The sequence below is a fragment of the Coturnix japonica genome, chromosome 1, assembly GCF_001577835.2.
Source record: "Coturnix japonica isolate 7356 chromosome 1, Coturnix japonica 2.1, whole genome shotgun sequence".
NCBI classification, from domain to species: Eukaryota; Metazoa; Chordata; class Aves; order Galliformes; family Phasianidae; genus Coturnix; species Coturnix japonica.
In genome coordinates, this window is record NC_029516.1 from 5,893,314 (window position 1) to 5,917,410 (window position 24,097).

Below are 24,097 nucleotides of genomic sequence, written 5' to 3' on the forward strand. Positions count from 1 at the left end.
ATATAAGAACAGCTTCAACACAAAGCTCCCCAAAGAGCAGTCAGGATGTAGATGTAGAATAGGAGCCCCAAGAGAAAACTGGGTGCCTGTTGGGGTAGTGACTCCTTGCTCAGTGCTGGGTGATGCTCAATTTGATAATAGATCATACATTCTTCAGGTTTGTTTAGTTTTCTTCCTCTTCGCATATGGTAGCTAGAAGTAATATCTTTTACTGAGTCAAGAGTTGGTAAAAACAAAGAATTTTCAGTGCTGTCATAGCTAACTTCAAAGTTAACTGCAAATTTGACTTAAAAAGCAGCAGTGTGACCATCTCTGAAAGAGCAGATGGTTCCTTTTCAGAAAGAGTGGGGCTGATTCCAGTGGAAGAGCATGCTGTGGTGAAGGAAGAAGAAAAAATATTAAAGTCTTTCCATCATGAAAGGAAAAATAAGATGGTTTAAAGCTTTTGGATATGGAGAGTTAGAGAAAGGTGGAAGGGAGATCATAGCACTCCCTAAAAACAACCTCTTTATTAGGCCTCATGCATCATCTTAGTATGGGAACTGAGGTTTGTGATCAAACAGTTCTGTGTAGATATGATGATGCTCACAATACCCACCTTAGAGTGAGTTTTAGTGTCCAAAATTTATCATGTTGACTGTGTAGAAGACAGGACTTCTACCTGCTAACCCCCACCTCACTTGCCTGCAAAGGTAAACCACTACAAATCCAGCAAACCAGCACCAGAGGAAGAATGTTAACATTTCTTTTAGTTGCCTATCAGTAAAACTATACTATAAACACGGTAGCATTCTGGGTATTTTATAAAAGTTTGAAGATTCTCCAAGTGCAAAATACAGTATAAAAGCACAGTCCACATATTACAACACTGCATTATTAACAGAATAATTCTTCAGAGACCTCATGGAGAACAATCCCACAGCCAGCTTTGGCATCTGGATCTGTGTTTTGGGCCACAGCATTCAACATTCCAGCACATGTTTGAACGTCTCCTGCTGTGCTAAATTAGCCCCAGGACTGCTGTTTAAAAATTAGAACATAAAAAGACCTAATGCTGCTGGAGAGAACTGGGATATAGAATGGTCCTCACTGATACAATGCTTGAGAGCTTCACAGGGTGTCTGTCCCCCCCCCTTGTGAGGTTAACAAGTGTTACTCTGCCTTGGGAAACATCCAGGCACTAAGGCTGTTTTTCGGAGCTTCTCAGGATTGCTTGTTCAACACAGAGTTTGTGGCAGTAGAAGACAGTTTGTGAACTACTGGGACCAGCAGCTTCTTACTGAAATCACTCCATTTCTCAGAAAATGATCCATAAACTCAAAAAAAATATATATATGTATACAGCTTGTATTTGAGCTACATGCCCGATGAAAACTTCTGTATAGCAAAAAATGCATTTGCAGGTCCTTATGGAGAATGATAAGTAAGATCTGGGATAGTTGGCAAGGGTATCATCCCTTAGGAGTGTGTTCTGCCCATGTTTCCAAAGTAAAATTTGGCAAGTGGGAAATGCAATCTGTGCTTATAGAGCTTGTCAACAAGCTCCTTCATAAAGAAGAATGCTTTATTAGCCTGGGAGGAAAAAGTGTTCTTTGCAAATGTAAGTAATGTCTCTGCAGCTCGGTCTTTTTGATCAGTTACTGAACAGACACTTTGGCTTGCAGTTGTTCACATACGAAGTGTTTGGCTAAATGATTTGGTTTTCTTCTGCAGATCTGTGCTATGACAGCTCCTGCTCCCAGCTATTGCATGTTGAGGGCACGTGCCTTCACTAAGGAGGTATTCTTGGATGGAGCAGAGTGTTTCTGACATTTTGGAGTGACTCTGACTAGAAATTTGCTCTCCCACCACGAAACTCTTCTAGAGAGCATCTGTAACTAAATCTATGACTTAGCTGTCATAGATGCTGCCTAAAGGGCTTACAGCAGACTGAACATAATGGAAATCAAGAACAACCACCTCCCTACCAGTGAGAGAAGTGATCAGGAGGAGCCCTCTTCAGAGAAAGATCTGAAGGTCTTCCAGTTCTCAAAATCTCTACTTTTTTACTAAGAGGACAGGGCCCAGGAAGGGGTGTCAGGTGTCATTTGAGAGCCATGTTTTGTTTGTGTCACCTATTCTGCCTAGTTTAGATGGCAGTGATGTGGCAGTGATAGTCAGCAAAGTGCTCTTCCCAGGTGGAGGTGGGCAATGGGAACCCTGATCCTTCCTGATCACACTTCTGCTGGCTCCAGTACTCTCTCAGATAACTCAGTATGGATTAGGCCAGTTGCAACAGGCTGGCACTGTTGCCTGTCCATTTTTGGGCAATAAAGTTTTAGACCCTCATTTTCCTTCTGAAAGTAGTGTCTCTCACCTCTCACATCTTGGGTACATGTTACCAGCAAGAAGGAGGGGAGTAGCTTGGAGAAGACTGATCCACTAATTACACATGCCACTGACATAAAAGTAGAAATTGCTGCATGTCCTTTGAAGAACAGAGATACAGTTCAAAACGATCTGGACAAAATGAAAGAAATGTCTTCAACTCATGAGATGCATAAATGGAAACAGCAGGCTGGGGTATGTAAGCAAAGCAATGCTGCCGTTCTGCTGCCTTAGTTGGAAAACAGTGAACAGTTTGGGGACCGCCCTCTAAGGAAGATGTGGGCTTGTTGGAGAAAGTCCAGAGAAGCTCACTAGATCAGAGGATTAGAAAACATGAGTTATGAGGAAACAGTGAAGGAATCAGTTTGTTTAGTCTAGAGAAGAGAAGATGGAGTGAAGGCATGATATCAGTCTTCAAATATGTGAAAGGATGCTTCAAAGACAAAGGGAATAAACTAGTTTCCATGTCTTGTGAGAGTCAGTGGGGCACTGGAATAGGTTGTCTGAGGAGTCTGTATCTTTTGGAAATATTTAAGGATAGGTTAGCTGAATACCTGTCCAAGTAACTTCAACATAGCTGGGGTAGGGAATGGGCTAGATGAACATCGTGTCTCCCAGATTCCAGTTCTGGTATTGGAGATCCCCAGACTGGGAGGTTCCGAGTCTGACATGTCCCATTTCTTACCATTTTCTGTTACTAATGGACATAACACTTCTACACCAGGGATAAAAGATATCACATACAATAGAGGAGGTAGTCTTTGCTTCCTGGCTTCACCTATGTCAGGTAGCATTAATAGTCCTAGCACATGACCCAACATTAGTTCATGACTGTGCCTATTTTTCCAAAAGATTTTGTGCCTTGGTGAGTTAAATGAATCAACAAAATCCTCTTGAAATATGTTTACCAGAGTTTGGGATGTGACAATCTACTCAAGAAACTGCACAGTATCAATGAAGTTTCTCAGTCAAGTGTTGTTCAGCTTAAGCTATTCATGCAGGCACTGCTAATGTAGTAAGAGTCCATGCATCTGCTTTACTGTAAATCTCCATTAATCATGACAAATGGCTATGTACATTGCAGCATGGCAGGAAAATCTCCAGTGCAAACAAAAATCAGACAGGTTGGAGTGGCTCTGGAAGCAACTGCATGGTTGAGGCTAAAAGTAGTCTCAGCCTGTTGATGTTAAATCTTCAGATGTAAAGGGGGAAAGAAAAAAAAAGGTACAATGTTTTCATCCAGGGCTGCAATTGTGATAGAAAGCAGTCGCACACCAACAAAAGGTTGTACCTCTTTGTAGCTGCCAGACCTGCAAGCCTTATCTGTGCTTGCTTTTGTTGCTCCATATTTTCCATTGCTGCTGCCAGCAGAGACAGAGGTGGGATGTTTGAGGCCTCGTGTGAATGAAATCAGTGTGTCTGCAGGAGCACTCGCACCTTGGACCTGATTTATCTGTTGAGGAGAAGGAGTATTCAAGGAGAGCAAGAGATGCCTTAAAACATGCCTTGTCTTCCTGTTTCAGGATTGCAGGTGATACGGCACTCAACAAGAACATCCATGAGTCTGTCAGCGCTCAGATCCGGAAGAACTTTGCGAAAAGCAAATGGAGAGTAAGTGACCGCTCTTCAGGGATGACACTTAGGCATGTTAACGCAGCAGCTGCACAGCCCTGTCAGCACATTAATGTTCCAATATAAAGTTGCTTTTGTGCTTCAACTTTTTGGGCACCATAGTTTGTCCCATCTTAGGTAACATAGCTTCACAGGGCTGTTTATAGAGGGTGCTGCATCCAGGAGTGTAACAGATGGGACCAGGTCTAAAGCACTAGCTGTGTTACAAGGTTATGGGGTCAGCCTTGAGGAGAGGACATAAAGCAACTGGGACACCAGTGAGCTCTGTAAGGACGAATGTGTCCAGCTCAGCTTCCCTTGTGGGCTGCCACATCCCAGCTGAATTTTAGAAGGACTGAGGATGGAGAGCAGGACTTCTAGCTTAGAAAACAAGAATTAGGAAAAGCTGGGATAACGATGGACTCATCTTGGTTGAATAACCAAGACAAAGGCAGAAATTGCCCTTTTAGCTCCAAATTTTTATTTTTCTTTCCTTTATTTTGTGTTTGTTTTTATTTCTTTCCCCAGCAAGCATTTAACGCCACAGCAGTTGTGCGGCACATGAGGCGGTTACACCTCGGCAGCAGCCTGGACAACACAAGTGCCAGTGTCTCAGGCACACTCAGCCTCGCCACACCGCTGCCCGATGCAACCACCAGGAAAGATTGTGAGTAATGGGAGCAAATCTATCATACAGCCATGGAATCATAGAATGGCCTGGGTTGAAAAGGACCATAATGATCATATAGTTTCAACCCCCCAGCTATTTGCAGGGTTGCCAACCCGGCTGCTCAGAGCTACATCCAGCCTGACTTTCAGCTCAGACTGGTTTCTGGGACAGCAGCATTCTTATGCAGAATAAGGACTTTCAGGTGGGAAAAAGACCCAGATGCTGCTCAGCAAATAGCTGCATATTTGTCTGAAAGCTGGCAAAGTTTAGTCCAGCTGTTCGATTTCCACTTTTGAGGTAAAACCTTTTTTTTTTACCTTTTCCTGCTTTTCATGTCTGTCTATCACATTCCATGAGGGAGACTGATCCTTCCAGTCCAACCCAACTTGAGCCAGGTGAAGCTCCTGCACAGGGAGGTTCAGCTGTATAAGAAGGGCTCGGGCTCTGCACACTGCCACAAGACCTGGCCCCTGCCCTGTTTGTTTTATGCAGCAGTGGAGATATACGGGCTGCACAAAGGAGTCAGATGCTCAGGGTATGTATTTGTTCTGAATGCCAGGAGAGAAGACATGGCAGGGGAGGCAGCACTTGGAAGGCAGAAATGTTTCTTTTGCAGTGAAGCCTATTTAATCTCTGACTTCAGGGCATTTATTTTATTGCCTTCTGTCCATCTATAGAGATTTTTATTTTTGCCCAGTGCCAAACCCTACGGCTGCTGCCAAAAAAGAAAAGCATTCCTGTGTTCTTGGCATGCCTCAGGCATCTGCAAAGGACTGATGCAGCACTGACCAGTAGCAAAGCACTTTAAACACATGCTGACAACGCAAAAATGTTGAAAACCCTTTCAGTGGAGAAATGCATCATAATTTTGTTATGTCTGTAACTTCTGCTGGCATAACTGATGAGTGATTAATGTCCGTCCATCCAGCTGATAGATCACCAGTATCAAAAGGTGATAATTAATGGCTCTATGTAGTCTGAATAGTAATGGGAAAACATCTGTCTATCACAAAGGGGGGAAGAGATCAAAGTCTGTTTAATGGCTACAGCATCCCAAAGGTCTCTGGGCAGAGTCCAGTCATAATTTTCAATGGATAAGTCAGCCAGTGCATGAAGGATAAAACCAGATGTATTGATTGGTGATTTTTTTTCATGTCAGATATAGAAGGCAGAGAAGTATTCATTTCCAGGCATCCCAGGTTAAGTTCAACAGAAGAGCTTGCCAGAAAATACTGAAGTGCTTTCCTTTCTCAAAGAAATTTACTAAAGAGAAGAGTTAGGAGATGTTGGAGCCCCAGGGAACTGGTGAGGAGAGTCAGGAGCAAATGCAGGGAGTGACATTAAGAGGCAACTGATATATTTGATACAGTCCACCAAATGCCTCTTGCTGGGAAGAAGGAGACCTTGGAGGTCTCTGTCCTGTCTCCTTCTTCCTCAGTGGTTTTCTCTGGGGTCAGATTTCTTGCACAGAAAAGATCCCATGCAGCAAGTTACATGAAACATCTGTGACACTGTTACAAAATACAATCCTGCCTAATCCTATTTGTAATATGTTTAATGAGCACTCTGGACAGTTTCAAATGCAGCAATTTCACATCACTGAAGATAATGAAATACAGCCCTATCCTGAGAGATTATGTCAGGCTGCATCCTGATTCCTTTGCTGTGTTAGGCCAGGGCAAGAAGATACATGAGGATGGGTTACACTACTTGACTAGGTGAATCAGTTGGGATTTCTGCAGTGCATTGGTCTGATTTTCAGTCTTCTGTGCCTGATTTGTTTTATTTAGATATGATTGGGCTGCCTAGATTAATTGCTGAGCCTAGATCTCTGTCAAATGTCAGTACTGATGGAAATGGGATATGGTTGAGGGAAGGTTCAGCATAGTTATCCCTGAGGCTGAAACATCACCTTCAGGCACAGGAAGGTAGGCAAAAGTCATAACAAGCATCAAAAAGACCCAAGAGGCCATACCAGACTCTAGAGTGAGATATGTTAATATAGTTTTCATTCATCCTTTACTTACCAGGCTGGAAAAATGAACTGTATTTCTCATCACATCAAGCCTACATCTTTTCAGAGCTAGGTGCCACCTGGTGCTGCTGGGTTCCCATTCAGCTCTAAGTGACACAGAGCCCCATGGGATGATAAAATCTAAGGAGCTCCTCTGCAGAGTCTTCAAGGCCTCTGGGAATAGGGCACATCCTGAGTGGAAAGCTCTGTTGAGGACAGATTTTATTGCTTGTCATGGATGCTTTCCATTGGAGCAGCCAAGGTTGAGCTGGAATAGCAAAATCTAGAATCAGTTGTACAACACTCAGCCCACTTTGTGTTCTTCAGGGAGGGCTGTGCTTTTTAGAGCTCTGCTGGAGGGTTCACTGGAAGTGGACACATTCTATAGACTTTTCTACTTAGCTGAAATCTCATTCTTTTCATTAAAAAAAAATAGTATCTGTGAGAAGTCTTTAGTTCAAAAGCAGCTGCTGGGTAAAAAAAAAAAAAATAAAAAATGTGTCCAGATACTTCAACTGTATCAATTTGTGTCTTTTAACCGGAAGTCCTGGAGACATACTGGCAAGGCCTGGAGTAACATAAGGTGTTGTTAGAATGATGTCCAAGTCACACAAACTTACATTTCCTCTAAATTTAAAGGAACTCACCAATGAGTTTTACCCACTATACTTCTTTATCAGTGGCTTTGCAGGATGCCTGGGGAAATGTTTTTAGCCCAGGTGCACAGTCTGTTCATTTAGCTAGATGTCCTTGATGAGAAGTTTAATCATCTTTGAGGAAAATTACTTTGAGCAAATACAAAGCTGGAGGGATTTTCTAATCCCAAAACTCTTTGTCTTCAGCCCCAGAAATGTGGATTTGGTCTGGCTGAACACATAGCAAAGCCAGACGTTTATTCATTGTGACATGTGTGTGCAAATGCTGGTGGCCGTGGGCCAGGGGGCAGAAGATCCCTATGGACATACCCAGCCAATCCATTGCTGCTGAAAGAGCACCGTCTCCAGCTGTGGTCCCCTCCTCTCTGGAGCATGCTGTGGAAACACCACCTGCTCAAAAAGCAACTTTGCCCACATCCCCTCCAAAGTTAACATTTCTAACTATGTTTCTGGCTTTCCTTTTAGGTATGTCTCCATCCACTCTCTGTAGTTTTGTTTCATCTGCTTCTTCAGGAGTTTCGGCGGTAGGAGGGGACCGGAGACCCAGACCCACCACAGTGACCACAGTGCACACAGGGGGCAAGTGAGAGCCCAGGTGGCCAGGAGAAGGCAGGCACAGGGATGTGGATTCCTACAAGCCACCCCTCGCCCTGCCCCGCATACTCAACGAAGGACTAGAAGAAAGAAGATTTTTTTATGGCCATATTTTATACTGCAATTCTGAAATATTTCATTTATCACAAACTGCAATGACTCCAGGGGGAACGGATCTAACAGTCTCTGGTGCTGTACATATATATACATATATATAAATATATATATATATATGTGAGTCTAGCAATGTTCTAACTGATGAACACGCATTCTTATCCCCAGTGATTTACTCTTTTCTCAGTGTAGGTAACAGTAAATGTTGTTGGGTTTTTGTTTTTGTTTTTCCATTAACTACAAACATCTCAACTGGATTATTTAAATAGAGAAACTTTTCTGAGCATTATATATATATTTTCTTTTAAGAAGTACTTCCAGTAATGTCCCTCCTCCCAGTCTGTGGGGGAATATGCTTGTTTTGGTTGGTAGCAGATGGCGTTGACTTTGCAGCATGTGAGGATTGCAGTGTTGTGCCATTCCTCGCTCCTCAGACTGGACTGCAAGTCGGTCTGGCTTCAGCAGAGCTGCTGTTGCTCAGAGTAAGAAACTGCTGCTTTCCCCCCACCTCTCACCCACCCCTTCCTATTGAAAGCCATGGGCAGAGCTCAGTTGCCACCAGCCTGATTCCTGCAGAGATGTGAGCCTGCGGTACTTTTGTTTGAGAGGAGATGTTGGCACACGGTGCCTTTGAGGAGCAGCCCAGAGCTGAGCAAACAAAACAACAGAGATTTCATAATCTAGCAATTTCCCCCTTGATAATCTCTTCCACTGTGCATTCTGGGCAGAGCAAAAGAAAAGGAAGACATGGGGCCCAGAGCAGTAGTTGTCCTCTGCCCCCAACTCACTGTGCCGCCCTTGTGGAGGACATTTAGTTCCCATCCTCCCAGCCCAGCTTTGTACTGGGAGCACACCCAGCCCGTGCTCCCTGCACCACAGCTGCTGAACACCCACAGCTTCATGGAGCTTTGCCCACTGTTGCTGATGCTCAGCACCTGACAGGGTGCCATAAATGAGGATCAGGTACCAGATCGAAAATGACTGCAGACAGGTCCATCTTCTATCAGAGGCACAAGCCTTGTGCTCATTCACCATGTTCGCATTTAACCTGAACAAAAAATTGTGAAAGCCAGTCACAGACTGAATGTATCAGGCAATAGTGACCATGCTGTGAAAAGCCATAAGATACTTATTCATCACTGAGACTTCAAAATCTCGCTTTAACTTCACTTGGTTGGTTTCGACCTGCAGAACTGAGATTTCATCCATCATATTTTGTGTTGTAGATGCTGGAAAAGCAGGTGGCAATGAGCACCAAACCTGTTTGAAGAGGCAGCTCTTTTGGTGGCACTTGTTAGGGCTCCAGTTTCCTTTCTGTTAAGCTATTCTACATTTTCAGAGGACTGTAGCGTATCTGAGTGAGTCTCCATGTCTGGGACAGCTATCAATGCCTGCAGGGACTAGCGAAGCCCTTTGGATTGCATATGATCAATCATGGACAAGCTTAGTCTGCTGTTGCTGTAGTAAAATCAGAAAGACGCAATGTCCTTGTTTTAGGAAAGCTGACACATTCTGGTAGCAAAACTCCATATAATTTCCCCTCTGAGGACTTCTGACCAAGATTTGGGCGGACCAAATGGCAGAGGGTGTCCTTGCTGCAAGTCATGTCCAGACCATTGCCACCAGGTACTCCTGCCCCACTGACACAGGGTTTTAGGTCCCTACCAACTCTAAAGGATTCTATAACTCTAATTGGTAACATAGAATTTACACTCTTTGCCAAGGCTGCTTTATTATTTTGCCAGACTGAGTAAGTAAGCCTTAGTTTAGGAGAGAGGCTCCTATCACACAAATTTGAGCTATTTTGAACATACATGATTTCATAAGCTCAACTGTGTTTCAGTTCTGTGTATGTACATGGTCAGACCCCAGATCAGAAGTCATTGGAGTTCCCTGCATTTACTCTTGTGCAACCAAAAGCAGGATTTGGTTAAAGAGTATTCTTGTCTTTGTCCAGTTGTGGATGGACAAAGACAGTTGGGGCTCCATGCTTCCTCTTCACGTTCTCTCCTGAAGCCTGAGCTTTGAGCTCAGTGTAGTTGCTGAAGTCATTGTTCAAAATACAGCATCCAAAAGTATCTTGCAGGAAAGAAAGAAAAGAAAGAAAAAGAAAGAAAGAAGAAAAAGGGAAAAGCAAATGGATTTCCATCTGCAAACCAAGGGTCAGTGATGGGAGTGAAAGCAGACATGTTGTTGCATACCCTGAGGTTGTGGAGTTCCCATACACCAGCTGGTCCTCCGTGCTCAATCTTTCTTTGTTTTCTACTGCAGGAACGTTTCATCCTTCCAAACGTGCAATTGGGTTTTTGTACTTAATGTTCTGGAGTAGTTAAGTAATTTATTATCATTCTCATAGGCTCGTTATTAACCACTGGGATCTTACCATGAGCACTTAGAAGCAAAACTGTTTCTGCATGATACAGTTTTGGGTGGTGGGAAGCTCTTCTTTTGCATTAGTAAAACACAGCTGGGGACCTGACCAGGTTTGCCAAATGCATAGAGATACTCAAAACTGAGTCCCAAAGTATCTCTTGGTTAAAACTTCTCAGTTTTAACCTGACCAAATCTGGTTACCAGGATAACTTAGCAGCGCCCGGACAAGAAGTGTTGGGGCTGCAGCCATTTGTCCTTTGGCAGCAGACTGGCACAGCAAACACTCCAGCATCTCTCCAGTAAATAGTGTGTGCACGTGTGGAAGGGGCTGATAGCCCAAAAGTAAAAGATTCAAAACAAATCCAGATCTTGCCATGCAGAGCGGGTAGAAAAATCCTTCTGGGCTCTTTCACAATAGACTGTCTTACTAAACGTGGTGTGATTTACTCCGTGCATGAGGACTTCAGCCTGGACTGGCCCATCTCTTACTCTTCTCTGCTATACTTGACTGGCACTAATGTGTTTTTCATTTGTAACTTGTTTTCCTCAACTCCTTCCCCTTCTTTTTCTTTGCTTGCAGCTTTAATTGATGATTTTTACCTCCAGAGTCATGGAGGCCATCTTTGATGCCAACAGCATTGCTTTTGCTGGGGGAAAAAAAAAATACCTAAAAATACAGAAAACCTCCAGGTGGCCCTTAGCCTGCAGAAGAAGTGTGAAGACAGGCTTCCCATGAACTCTGTGAGATGAAAGTCAGTGTTGCAGTGGCAGGGGCTTACACTGCTGATTTTGCATGTGACTTCATTCCCAGTGCATCCTAACTTCCTGCTGGATCACCCCTTGTGCAGCACAGAGTAGACACTGGAGCAGGAGAACAGAGAAACATGGCAGTGATGCCATGGGACTGTGTTACCCTGCTGGTGATGTCTTTTATGTCCCAGTTGCTTTTGTACAGGTGCAAAAGTAGAGTAGCGGGCTCCAAAAAACAAATAGGATTTGACCTACTCCATGTGTGTCTGTTTGAGTGCTGAAATAAAACCAAACAATGGCAGGGAAATGAACCACAGAATTAGACTGTCTGCCCACTTGGTAGACATCCTTATGTAGTTTTATCTGCAGTAGGCATTAGAATGGATTTTGCTCTGTGCATGTTCCCTGCATACCTCCATGGATACTGACAGTATTTTTTCTATAAGCAATGTTTCTTCCTGCTTAGCCCCAAGGAGCTTTGGAGCTTGCCCAAAGCATTTACCAGCCCTGGGAGCCAGCACAGCCCCTGACCTCTGGCTTTTCTCCCCATATCCTCTGCAAATCAGAGCTCAAGAGATAAAATTGCAGCCATCCCAAAGGCTGCCCCACCTTAAGCACGACCCTTCTTTTAGCAAAACAGCTCTCAGAGAAAGCCAGACAGCTTTTAGCCATCAACAAGAAAGAAGGGTATTGTCCTTCAGTGTGAATCTGGAGATCAGCTATAGGAAAAGCTCTGCTAAAACTTCCCCACTGAGTAAGAGCTCTAGGTATGAGCAGTGCTACCTAGTTGAATTCTACATAAAAACACTAGATCATGCAGACTGTAGAGGGTTGCTTTTTCTCCTTCTAAAGACCTGGAGGATTCATATACCTGCAAAGTATCGGTTTCTAGACTAAGCCCCAGGGTATCTTCCATGGATGTTCCCATTTAATGAGATTACTTTTGTTCTTGCTCCTATGCATGTTTACCTGGTTGAACTGGAGCCTGAATGCATCCCTGAAATTATTCATGGGAAGGGAGTTTTGCTTTCGTTATCACGCTTATTTGCACTAGAAACTTGATGCTAGGAATTACACTCATTCAAGCAAAGAGCAGAAACACACACACAAAGATGACTACATCCAATGAAAACAGAATCAAAATCAAGCACAGAGGATGAATTGGCAACAATTGAGGAACCTGCTCACAAGCACTGTACAGTTTCCCCTGGTACATTGTTCATCCCTAACTTCTTGCCCAGCAGCGATTTTACACAGCCCCTTTCATTTCCCCCAACACCACCCTTCCCTGAAACTGGGTCCTGTCTGTCCATCCCTGTGCACGTGTGTGTGTGCATGTTACAGCCCCAGGGATCACAGCTCCCGCTGGTGGGAAGCCAGGAGCTGGTTCAGGTTTTTTGGCCTGACTTCATGTTGTTGGGTCAAAGCTGTGTAAATAGTGTTTAAAAACAAGGATAAAGGCTCTTTATCCAGGCTGATTTCTGAGGCTTCTTCCCCACCTTGAAATGGGCCACTGCACTGTCCAGTTAGCTATTTTTTTCCTCCTCTTCATATATTATAAGGTCGGAAGAGTGGCTCTTACATTTTTCCATGCCCCGGCATGGAATCAGGGCATGTATGCTCATGAGAGCTGTGAAAAAACACTGCTGAGCTAATGGTGACATCAAAATGTCCAATAGATGCATGTTACTGCACTGCATGTATTAAACTACTATTCACTACTTTTGTATTTCCTGAGCCTTTTCTTCATGCACATTCAATCCAGCCTTTTTTTCATGGGTTTTCTTCTAGGTTTTGCTTTCAAATGACTCGGTGTATCTGTAACTTGAAATCCATTGTTAAGTTTGAGTAAATGCAAAAGCCGATGTTTTGTAAACAAGATACTGCAAAACCTGATTATGTATTTTGTCTTTCCGTGGAATGCTCTGCATGTACAAAGCATGCACAGGAAGAGTTTCCATCCAGAGAAGCTTAAAACTATGCAGCAATCACCTACACACGTCTAGAAACAGGGAGTCGGGGAGGGTCCCTCTGAATATGATGTCACAAAGTTTGATCTGCATCTAAAATACCTTCCTGGGTTGTCAATGCTCAGGCCTGTCAATAAGTACATCAGTGTGTCTCTTCAGGGTTGTGGGTTGGTTAGGGTTTTTTTTTGTTCCTCATTCTTAGTCAAATCTTTGGCTGGTTTACTCAATTCTTAGTATTTTTTTCTCTTCCCATGAGATATTTCTTTCTTGCCTGTTGCAGAATGAATTGCATTGTGAGGACCAAGATGCTGTGATTATTTGCCTGAACTAATTAAGGCAGCAAGTTGAGCTAACTATCTCATCATTTCCAAAGCATCAACTATCAAAGCACCTTCCCCAGTATCACCACCTAAATACTTGCAGTCAGTCCTTCAACATCTCCATGTAGCAGCAGCGCCATTTATCCATAGAGGAGTTTGGAGCTGTACTTCTCCTTCCTCTACATGGAAATCGTAGCTTTGCCTTTTCTTCCCTCAACCATTGACCCATTTTCATTTGTGCTGGTCTTTCTATGGCAGAGCAGAATACAGGATCATCATGTGGTGTTTTTAGCACACCTGGTCCAATCCTTTTTTTGAGAGTTGGATGGTCAATGGTTCCAGCTCCTCAACAGTCATTGCTTTCATGTGGAAGATGTTCATCTTCCCAAAACTCAAAACAGTCACCTTGAAAGATTGAGAAGTGGTTTTCTGATACCAGCATGCCAAATGGCTTCAGAGAAAGCACTGTGCTGGTGGTGTAGGGAGAAGGTAGCCCTCCTTGGAAGTTATATCATGAACAACTCCACGGTAACTGAAAGAACCAAGAAGGCTTAAGCCTAACTTTGAGGATGATGCCCAGCTAGCATGCTGTACCATCTCCTACAAGCTGCCTACAGTGTAAAAGTCATCATGAGCAGCAGTTGTGAGTCACCCCATCTCAGGTTGCTATGACAGCATGTGGTGCAAGGCTCCATGAGGAAGTGGACATGTGCCGTGGTTCCCAGTGGGTGGGAGATCATAGAAGATGCTCAGGGCAGCTCTAAACTTTTCTATCTTTCATCTGCATCCCACAAGTCCAGCTGCTGCTGTGCATGCTATCTCTTACCAGGTCAAGCCATAGTTTCACCCTCAAAAGTGAAGAACATGGAATGTCATGGCTCAGTGGGAGATATGTTGTGACTCTCATTTCTCACCAGCGCAATGTCACATTCACCTCTAGTTAAGAAGCAGCATTTTGGTCCTTTTGGGCCTTTTTTAAATACAGATATTTGTTTTGGGTCAGCAAATAACCAAAAGAAGCCCATTCTGTCCAGAGCAGTGCCTCCCCAATATCCTCAACCACAAAACATCTCTTGGCCGATTTTTAAGGAAAATGCAAGCATGTTTTCTACAACTGCTTAAATCTTAATCAAGGAATGTCAGTGTGCCTAATATTGCAGGTCTTGTGATTGATACAAGTTCATAACAGCATCCGTGTCCAAAAAGATGGGAGAATGTGTATTTACTCCATGCATGTATTAAGGCATCGCAAAAGTTTTATCTGCATAATGAGTTTGCAATACTGCAAATTGTTAATGGGGCTACGTCGCAAGTGGTTCTCTGCCTTGACAATCATGTATACATATCGAGATTTCTATCATAATGAGAATTTAAAGGGATGATTGTTTTCCTCCAATAAATCCAGTTTAATCTCCCTGATGTGAAGTGTGATGTTTTTGAGTGCACGAGTCTCCTATGTTCAACCAATGTTCACAAAAGGGAGCAAATAATTTCTATGGTGGTTCCACTGTTTTATGTGATGATTTCCAAAGGTGGACAGTGAAACTTTTTTTTCCATCCCCAATTCAACCCTTAAGAAAATGAATCTGAAGAGTGAATCTGACATCAGTTTTTTCCTGACATTGCTATTGGAGTTGATGCTGTATGGCAACACAGGGAGATGTGTATCTCTTGGGGGTTGAGAGTACCCATGTGCAAAGGAGAGGCACTTGTTAGAGACAGATGTACCCGTAAGTAGGTCCTTGTGGTTTATGCAGCCTGTGGTGAGAATCATTGCCAGGGAAGAAACAAACACCAGAACCTGTGTGATTACTATTTCAAATCTTTGGTATGTGATTATGGCCATGGAACTGGGATTAGATGCTGGACTGCGCCAGGAAAGACGAGACAATCTGCCACTTGGGCTTTGGAAAAACACATTCATGGGAAGGCACATCTTTGGAAAAACATATCCATGCTTTGAAAAAATGGTGATAGAGGATGGGATAGATTCACGTTTTCAGGAGGATCAGCAAATCCTGTTGAAAGACACCGTGTTCAAACTAGAAAACCTGAAAGTAGAAACATCTGATTGCTTCTGAACACTGGTATTGACAGGACTGTTCGAAGGCTGGGCAAGACTGACCGACCCATGGTGTCACTCACAAGCCTGAGTCATCTCTAATACATATGGAGGGATGCCTCCATCTTTAGCTCCGCACTTCAACCTCTCCTGGTTTCTCTTGAATTCATCAGATTTATGTTATCTGAAGGCCTATCCCGGATTTCATCATGAAAAGAAAATTTTGAAAAATTTCTTGTATCTTAGATTTTAAATCATAGCTTCCTCTATAGTCACAGTGGTCACTTAGTGTGCATGAAGCTTTCACTAGTGTCCAGTGAGACAGGGCAGAAGATCACAACAGGACCATTGAAATGCTGACACTGTAAGATGGCCTCTTGATGTCATGTCAGTATTTACTTGACTTTCGTTTATTTTCTTCACTGTTGCTACAGTGAATTCTTGTCTGCTTGCATCAAATGAGATAAAATGTCAGTACAGAGAAGAGAAAGGGGCATGACAGAGATGGGGCTATAGAAAACATTATGCTTGAGACCTTTCCAAGATCCACAGCTAAGTTCATACCAGAGAGGAGGGGTCTGTTCCTATTTTGAAGGCTTTCTAAGTGTTGGTATGCTCTGGGTGTCTGGTTTATGACATACATCTATCTTCCTTCGTGCTATAACAAGCCAATTTCTCAACTCCTTTGCTCTTCAGCCCCGTCCCTCATTGTAACTTGGGGTCCGATGAGCATCTCTAGGCTATGGGCATGTCTTCATTCACAGTCAAAAGGAGTTTTACAGGGCACAGGACCAACTTTGAATACCATCCAGCTTGAGCAGGGATGGATTCCTTGTGGTTCAGGATCCCCCCCCAGTTGGGTGATGCTGAGGACGAGGCATTCAGCACAGTGTTTTCAGCCACAGCACTTGCATCCTTGCAGTGTGGATGGCCCTATCCTTTGTCCAGTTACACCTACACCAAATTTCCTCCTTCTGGACGCACTTACCTCTCAGCTTACCTGTGCAAGGACAAAATTATGTGTTGAGATATGGGCTCTTAAAATCCCTTTAGACTCTGTAGGACACAATATGGACTTGCACTGTCCCAGAACAATCCTAGGGCAAGTAAGCTGCCATAGTGACAGGGACTCACGCTGTTCCCATCACATTATACTTCCTCTCAGCTCTGGACTTCCCTTGAGGAGAGGGTCCATACCCTTTATGGTGGTTATATGCACTGCCCAGCACGTTTATGTTCTCTTAATATGGTGGAGCCTCTCAACAGAGATGAACTGCTGTGATAATAACCATTCTTGATAACTGCAAAAGCGGGAAGAAGGACCATCTGCCTCAGCACTCCAAAACTGAGTACTTCCAGATTGTTTGGCACTTGGGCTTTCTGGATTACACTGAGGTAAATTCCTGACATCCAAACTCTGTTTATTTAGCCTGAATTCCATATTTCTTCTTTTTTTCCTTTTTTTTTTTTTTTTTTTAACTGCAAGATTCTGATACAGTTACAGTCAATTAATGATCAATTTACCTTCTTTATGCAGTGTTTTGTTTAAGGAAATTGATAACAATAATAGAGCTGAGAGGTAAGTTGTTCTTCCCATCTAACTCATGAGCTTTATGCTTTCTTTGGCGCCATATAGGCTCTAGCATGTTTTTCATTTTCATTCTATAGGGCAGAAGCAAGTGTTTTGTTCACATCCTTGCCTCAGCTTTCAGTCTAGCAGTGACCAGAAATGCTTCATAATCTCAAACAAATGCTTCCTTATGCTGGAGGCCAGCTGGTTAGGTATCCTCAATTCTGAAGAGACACATATCATGTTTACACTTGAGCTATTTCAGGTTTGTATTTGCTCAAAATAACACCTGGAATGTAACTTTCTTTCCTGTTTACTGATGCAGTGCAGCTTGAAACTGCACCAAAGCAAATCAAATCCTTGATCCAGGGAAAAACTGTGCCACTAAAGTAGTATTTAGTGACTTACAATGGAAGCTGCTGGATAAACAGGTTATCCAGAGAAGTGTTGGATGCCACACCCTTCTATCTAAGTGTTCAAGACCAGGACTTCAATCTACATGTTCTACCAGAAAGTGCTGATTGGAATTAGGTGATCATCAGCTGAGGCTCTTCATCAGCCTGAGCAGGTCTTTGGCCATTTGGTATCTCCTCTGCATTACTGAAAAAACTCAGAGCCAAGGATCCCAGCGGTGCTTCCTTCACTGGCTGTCTAAATACTTAAGACATTTAACTTCTGTGTTGCAAAGTGTGTCAACATCAGAATTCACTGCTGAGTCAACTGATGAACACCTGGAAGCCTGCGCTGAGGGATTTCCAACTCCTCTCCCTCCCTAAGCACTTGTAGCACTTCTTATATGATCATTTCTAATACGCTTTCCAGGGATTTTGAAACGTCACAAATAACAGAACTCCTGAGAGACTGGGATAATTGTGCCTGGAAGTCATAGTGCTCATGGCTACACGTGGCCACTGCATGGCCAGGGAGGGCTGCATGGCATAACTGATGTACCTATATGTGTGCTCATCACCACTGGGTTCATGGTAATAAGACAAGCCTGGAAATAAGACATTATCTGGTAATAAGACATTATCTGGAAAGGATTTCATGCTTTAGATTCTCCCAAGGCAATGTTAATATAATAATTTTGTTTAGCATCAGCCTTATAACTTGTTACAATTATTTGTGGTCTTAAGGTGGTGTTTTAAAATTACTGATTTACTGATTCAGTCTTAATTGGGTTCTGAATTGGGTCTTTACATCATTCTGTCTTTAATTGCTTTAGTGAAAGTCTAGTAATACGCTAGTAATAGGCTGGTAATATGCTCACTTAGAGGGATTTTTGCCTGTTCACGTTTCTTAATGAAACCCATAAAAACTTAAAAAAGGAATGCTACTGAATTGCCACTTGTGCTACAGAGTCCGAAACTCAGTCAGCCTGAGGTACCCTTGTACGTTCCTACAAATATACATCCTCAGAAGGAGAAATCTTAGCACTGCAGCAAACATCCCCACAGTAAAGGCATGGATGGAAATGGGTTCCATTTCCTGCTTTCTGGACTTCCTTCGACTTTTCATGCAAGTCACTTAGAAAATCTCAGAAAATACTTAAAATCCCCAAATTGAACTATGGCCCATGACTAGAATGTACCCTGAGAATCAATTCTGTGCTGGAATCGCAAATCTTTGTGGGGTTGTGTTTTTTTTTTGAGGTCTTCTGGCATGACCCCAAAAGATTTTCTCATTCTCTTTTCTGGTGCTTTGGTGTCCTGATGAACATTTTAAGTAGAGGACTCAGCTGTACTCTGAGAAGGATCATTGTCTCTCTGAAGAGTGACCTGATATCCATCCTTGGCCATTGTGGCTGCCCTCCATAACTGCTGGATATTGCACAGGTCTTTGCAATGTCTCCCCAGCATTTTTTTCTTCCTGCAAGCTGCTGCAACTGGATTGCATTTTTTACCCCTCGGTAATGAGGTCTGTGTTGCCAAGGTTGCCTGTAACTTCTTACAGCTTAATGCCTGCAGTTTTATTGCTGGAAATACACTGCTTCCTCCCACTCTGCCAGTGAGGACCATACATTACATCTCACTTGATGGTGGTTCCTGCTGTAGAGAAAATGCCATTACTTACCAGCAGTGCAAAACCCCCCACCAGCCCCATTCATACACCCCAAAGACTGTTTCTGTAAAGAGTACAAAGAGTCTGTTCCGAAGGTAAAGTTGTGAAACCAAAGAAAATCTGCAGTTAATTAAAAATGACGAGAATTAAGCACACAACAGATGAGGATATAAAGTACAGATCAGCTTGATCCCCCAGCATGAAAATGCATTTTATTTTATCCCTTTAGCAGAAGAGGGATTTTTGTCTCCACATACGGGCTATAGCAACGTGGCTGGAAAATTTCCATTGTCTTTAATTAAAACAGTGTGATTACGTTTTCCTTTCTGCAGCCTGCACAGACCCTGACTCAGCTTAGAATTAGGTGCAGGTGGTCTGAGTGCAGCAGTAATCAGGGCTGGATCTGGCACCTAGATAGCCTGGTACAAAAACCCTCGGGTCAAACCCACCTAATCTGGAGATATGTTGTTATTGCAAGGCTAACATGTAGTGTTCCAGTTTTGCTAAGAGGAAGATGATTTTGCTAGGAAGAAAAACATGGTTTGTGCCTGTTGTAGGATGACCTGCAGGAGTGAAGCATGAAGGTTCAGTGCAAGAGAATGTGTGATAGTTAATCTCTTCCCAAACACCCTGACCTTGGATAATACACAAGACTGCAAGGAGAGCAGCCCTGCACCTGGTGTTTAAGGTTAAATAGGTCCATGTGAAGCCACAATCAATTTGTTACCTACTCCATACACTCACCTGTGTAATTGTGCAGAGGTTTGGAAGGCTCCTGGCACATGTCAAGAATCTCATTAGTGGTGCTGATGTCTTCTGCCTCTGGCTGTACCTCATCAGGTTGGGTATTTGCTGTCTTTGTTTGTTTAAGGTATACCGAGCATAGAAATTGCTGAAGCATTCATGCATGTTGCAGCACATTGGTGTGTGTTAACCTCCAGGTCTGGCACCTTCAGGATTTTCATCTGATTACATGCACTCACCTGGAATCTGCAAGTCCTGCCTACACCCTGCTTGTTTCTTTCATGTTCAATTGCTCTTGGATAAAAACACAAGGTAAGTGCTTGGATCAGGCTTTGGAAAGAAGGTGTCCCCCTGCTGTGGTGTTGGTGTCATCAGGCCTCAATGCTACATTCCTCACAGCTGGTGCTGGGAGCTTTGGTCCAGGTGGATGGAGGCCTTGGGGAGATCAAGCTGTCTTTTCCAACCTTAATGATTCTATGGTTCCATGATTTTATATTAAAAGCAGATGCTGTCACTAACATAGGCCGCTGTCTGTCTTCACCTTTGTGGATATTTTTTACGATGTATACTATCAATTTTTACTACCAGTTATTATATTAGTATTTCCTTAAAATTTGTATCGTTATTCATTTTGCCAGACTATCCATCTTGGAACAATTCCAGATGGGTGATGTTGTTTCTTCTCCATAGGACCAGGTAGCAAATACGTTATCAAAAGATGGCCATCCTGGCATGAGAATGTAACTACCGCAATGCTTCCTGGCAGATGCTTTTAGCAAATGGCACCACTTGGGCCATCGTATTGCACCATATTGGAAGAGGCCACCCAGTGGGGCTGTGGATGCCTTGTCCCTGGAAATGTTCAAGGTCAGGTTGGATGGGGCACTGTGCAGCCTGATCTAGCATTTGATGTAGTGATCAGCAGCCCTGCCTGCAGCAGGGGGATTGAAACTAGATGGTATTTGAAGTCCCTTCCACCACAAACCATTCTGATTCTGTATTACCTAGCTGTGGTTCAACGATGTGGATTCTATCAGTGGCCAGTACTAGTGTGGTTCTTAACACCAGACCAGCAAAACTATTTAAGGAGTCTTGGCTGAAGAGCTCTTAGCCATTCATTACAAACTGCCTGAATCTAGGTGGGTTTTCTGCAAAAACAATAGGTTTGACATATAAACATCTTCATAAGACTTGCCCAGGAGATGGTGATGGTAAAAAAATAAATAAAAATTTAAAAATCAGCCAAAATTATTTAGAGAAAAAAATATATTTTTTTCAGTTACAGACAATTTGGAAACTTTTTTCCATGCACTGCAGCAGGGAGAGGCACCAGCAAGGGAACTTTCAGCTTGAAAAGTACAAATACAGCTACTGAGAATGGAATAAATCAGATCTGTTCTGCTCTCTAAACAAGAAGTACAGGTTCCAGATCTAATTATATGATCTTGAGGCAAGAATTAAGTCCTCACTATGTACTCATGGGGATCAAAATGGAGCCCTCGTGTTAAGCATGTGAAGAAGAATTGATTGTAAACTCAGAACTATCCTGAGTCACCATTATATAGACAAGAGTAGGGAGACTGAATTTTAAGACTTTTTTTCTCTTGCTACAGAAAATATTTTCACTGCTGCTAGCTTCTAACTAACACTCTGTATCTATTGGTACTTCTGCAATTTCAAACATATCTAAAAGAAATAATTTGAAGATAATGTAGCCCATGATGTTTTTTCTCCAGCGGGAGCTGCTTTTCCTGGCATCAAGAAATGGGAAAAATAATTTATTGACAACAGCCTGTGAAATTTCCTTTTCCTTATCTCCTGAGGCCAAGTCTCCAGCTAGCAGGGTATTTGAGAAATAATCTTAAAAGTAATATTAAAAAGAAATAATCACAACAGCTGCTCTGTTCCCATGGAAGTGGATGGGAACAGTTCAAGTGAGCATCCCTTTGCAATGCAGTCATGTATTTGTCCTCAGACAGCAAGCAGAGATCAGGCGTCTCATCCTCTCTATTGCCTCTGGGGTATGACTGGCATGGAAGATGAAATCCCTTTTGTCCTTGGGTTCTCTGCTTTTCTCTGTGAGGAAGAAGTGAAGCAGAAATGTCATCCAATACATAAGCAGGTGGCTGGGGCAACCTGGGGCTCCAGACTGCCCAGAGAAGGTGTGGATACCCCCATCCCTTCTGCCATCTTTGTAGCTCTCCTTTGAACACTTCAGGAAGGGAATGAAGTGCCCCTGACAACAGCTTTTCTTCCCTTTCACTGCTTTCCTCACATCTATGGAGCAGATTTATCCTCCTGAACAACCATAAATTTAGAGACCTTCCAGCTGCTGAGGAGGCTCTGGGCAGAGGAAAATCCTGACTGTGTCAGCCAGCACTGACTCAGCTGAGCTAAACACTGGCACAAGAAAACATTTCCTTTGGAGCCTAAGCAATATGAGCATTGGGTGAAGGAGCTGAGTAGATGACAAAGGAGGTGCTTGTAAATATCACAGAGGGATTTTGACAGAGTCTTGTAAAAGCTAAGGTTTGGATTATAGCCTATCTGTTAGAATAAACAGAACTGAATGGTAATAAAAATTAAAAAAAAAAAAAAAGAAGAAGAAAAGAAGAAAAAAAAAGAAAAAAGAAAAAAGAAAAGAGAGAGAGAAACGTCATAAGTTATCATCATTCTCCAAAGAGTTTGTCTAGCCTTTAAGGAAACTCTGAGACAAAGCAATGAGTTTCCAGCTCCTCCTTTATGGAGAGTACTGGGAGAGGGCTGTAGGTGGGAGTTTATCAAGTTTATCCCTTGCTGTCCTCTGTGCACAGCTGTAGCAAAGGTTCCTACCATGAATGATTCCCCCATTTGCCTCAAGAGTCAGACTGTGCAGTAGAAGTCCCATATCCAGGCATCCACTGAACTGCTGTATGGCCCTCAGCAAGTTATATGTAACTTTGTGCTTTGGACTGACTTTGAGTGGAAAAAGATCATGCAAAGCTTTGCTTAAAGGTCTCTCTCTGAGCATCTTAAGAACTCAGTGGAAGGCTGCAGTTGTTCCCAGACTGTGATATATGGGCTGCACTTTGGCAGCTGGTGGCCCTCCAAAACTTTGCAAGTTGTTGGTTTCTTTATCTGCTTCCCTTGCGGAAAAGATCCCAGCAGTCTGTAAGATCAATTAGAAACACAGAAAAGAAGCCAGTCCTCTTCATATGCTGCAGATGCTGGGAGCATTGAGTTTAGCTCACCTGTATTCTTCACCCTCTGCTGGACTCTCTAGATGTTCCCTGTCTTTCTTGAGCTGAGGAACCCAGAACAGTATTCCACATGTGGCCTCACAAGGTCAGAGTAGAGGGAGAGGATCACCTTCCTCTACCTGCTGGCTAAGTTCTTTTCTAATGCGCCCCAGGCACCATTGGTCACAAGGGCACACTGCTAGCTCATGGCCAACCTGTATACCCAGGTCCTTCTCTGCAGAGCCAAAACCTTTAATGTGCCAAAATCCTGGGAAAATCAGTTTGTCAGTGGTATCACCAATGACTTGAATCTCATCACTGATCCTACCATCTGAAACACAAACTGAGTCCAGTTGCCAGAGATGACAGAATTCTGGTCAACATGCTGTTCTTGTGAGTCCTTTACAAGCCGGGACAGTTTTTAATTGTCTGTGTTGCCTTTTTTGGCACTTCAGTTGTCCAGTTGGGATGAAGACCCAAGAGAGGCTCAAGAAGTCTCAGTAAAGGCATTACTGCAGTTTTAGCCATGAAGCACTGTGAAGGCTTTACTGAGAGAATACATTGCATTGCAAAAGTGAAATATTTCAAAGACTTCCTGCTGATTTTTGTTTGGGAGGGATCATAAGGATATGAAGGGACTTCTGCCAAATTTTGTTATGACTCCAAATCATGGGAGTTTGCCAAAGAAAATGTCACTTCACTGGTTGTATTTTACAATTGCAAAACAATTGCTCCCCACAACAAACTTGTTGTGATAAAAAGCTGTTTGTTTGTGGAAAAATTCAGTGAAAAGGGAAAGGAGTTCTTCCTGAGACACAAAACCAAAGAGAAATGTCACTGTACACAATTAATGTTAACTACAGCAGAAAGCAGCTGCTAAGACTCTGCCATAAGGAGAAACCCCCAACAGTGCTGTGATGCCACCAAGCCCATTTAACTGAAAACCAACCAAGACACCAAATCTCAGCCCAGCAAGAAGTGTTTCCTTGGTAAGGTGCCATCA

The 24,097-nt window shown here is 43.1% G+C and overlaps 1 protein-coding gene across 4 annotated transcripts in view; it reads left to right on the plus strand.

Moving 5' to 3' along the window:
- CAMK1D (calcium/calmodulin dependent protein kinase ID) overlaps positions 1-14,858 on the plus strand; it is a 204,854-nt gene extending 189,996 nt beyond the window's left edge. For all 4 annotated transcript variants that reach the window (XM_015870614.2, XM_015870680.2, XM_032442056.1 and 1 more), the window contains 3 exons: positions 3,891-3,978; positions 4,507-4,645; positions 7,784-14,858. In XM_015870614.2, the coding sequence (XP_015726100.1) occupies positions 3,891-3,978; positions 4,507-4,645; positions 7,784-7,905 (349 nt within the window). In that variant the 3' untranslated portion in view covers positions 7,906-14,858. The remainder of the gene's footprint in view (positions 1-3,890; positions 3,979-4,506; positions 4,646-7,783) is intronic.
- Positions 14,859-24,097: the final 9,239 nt, after the last annotated feature.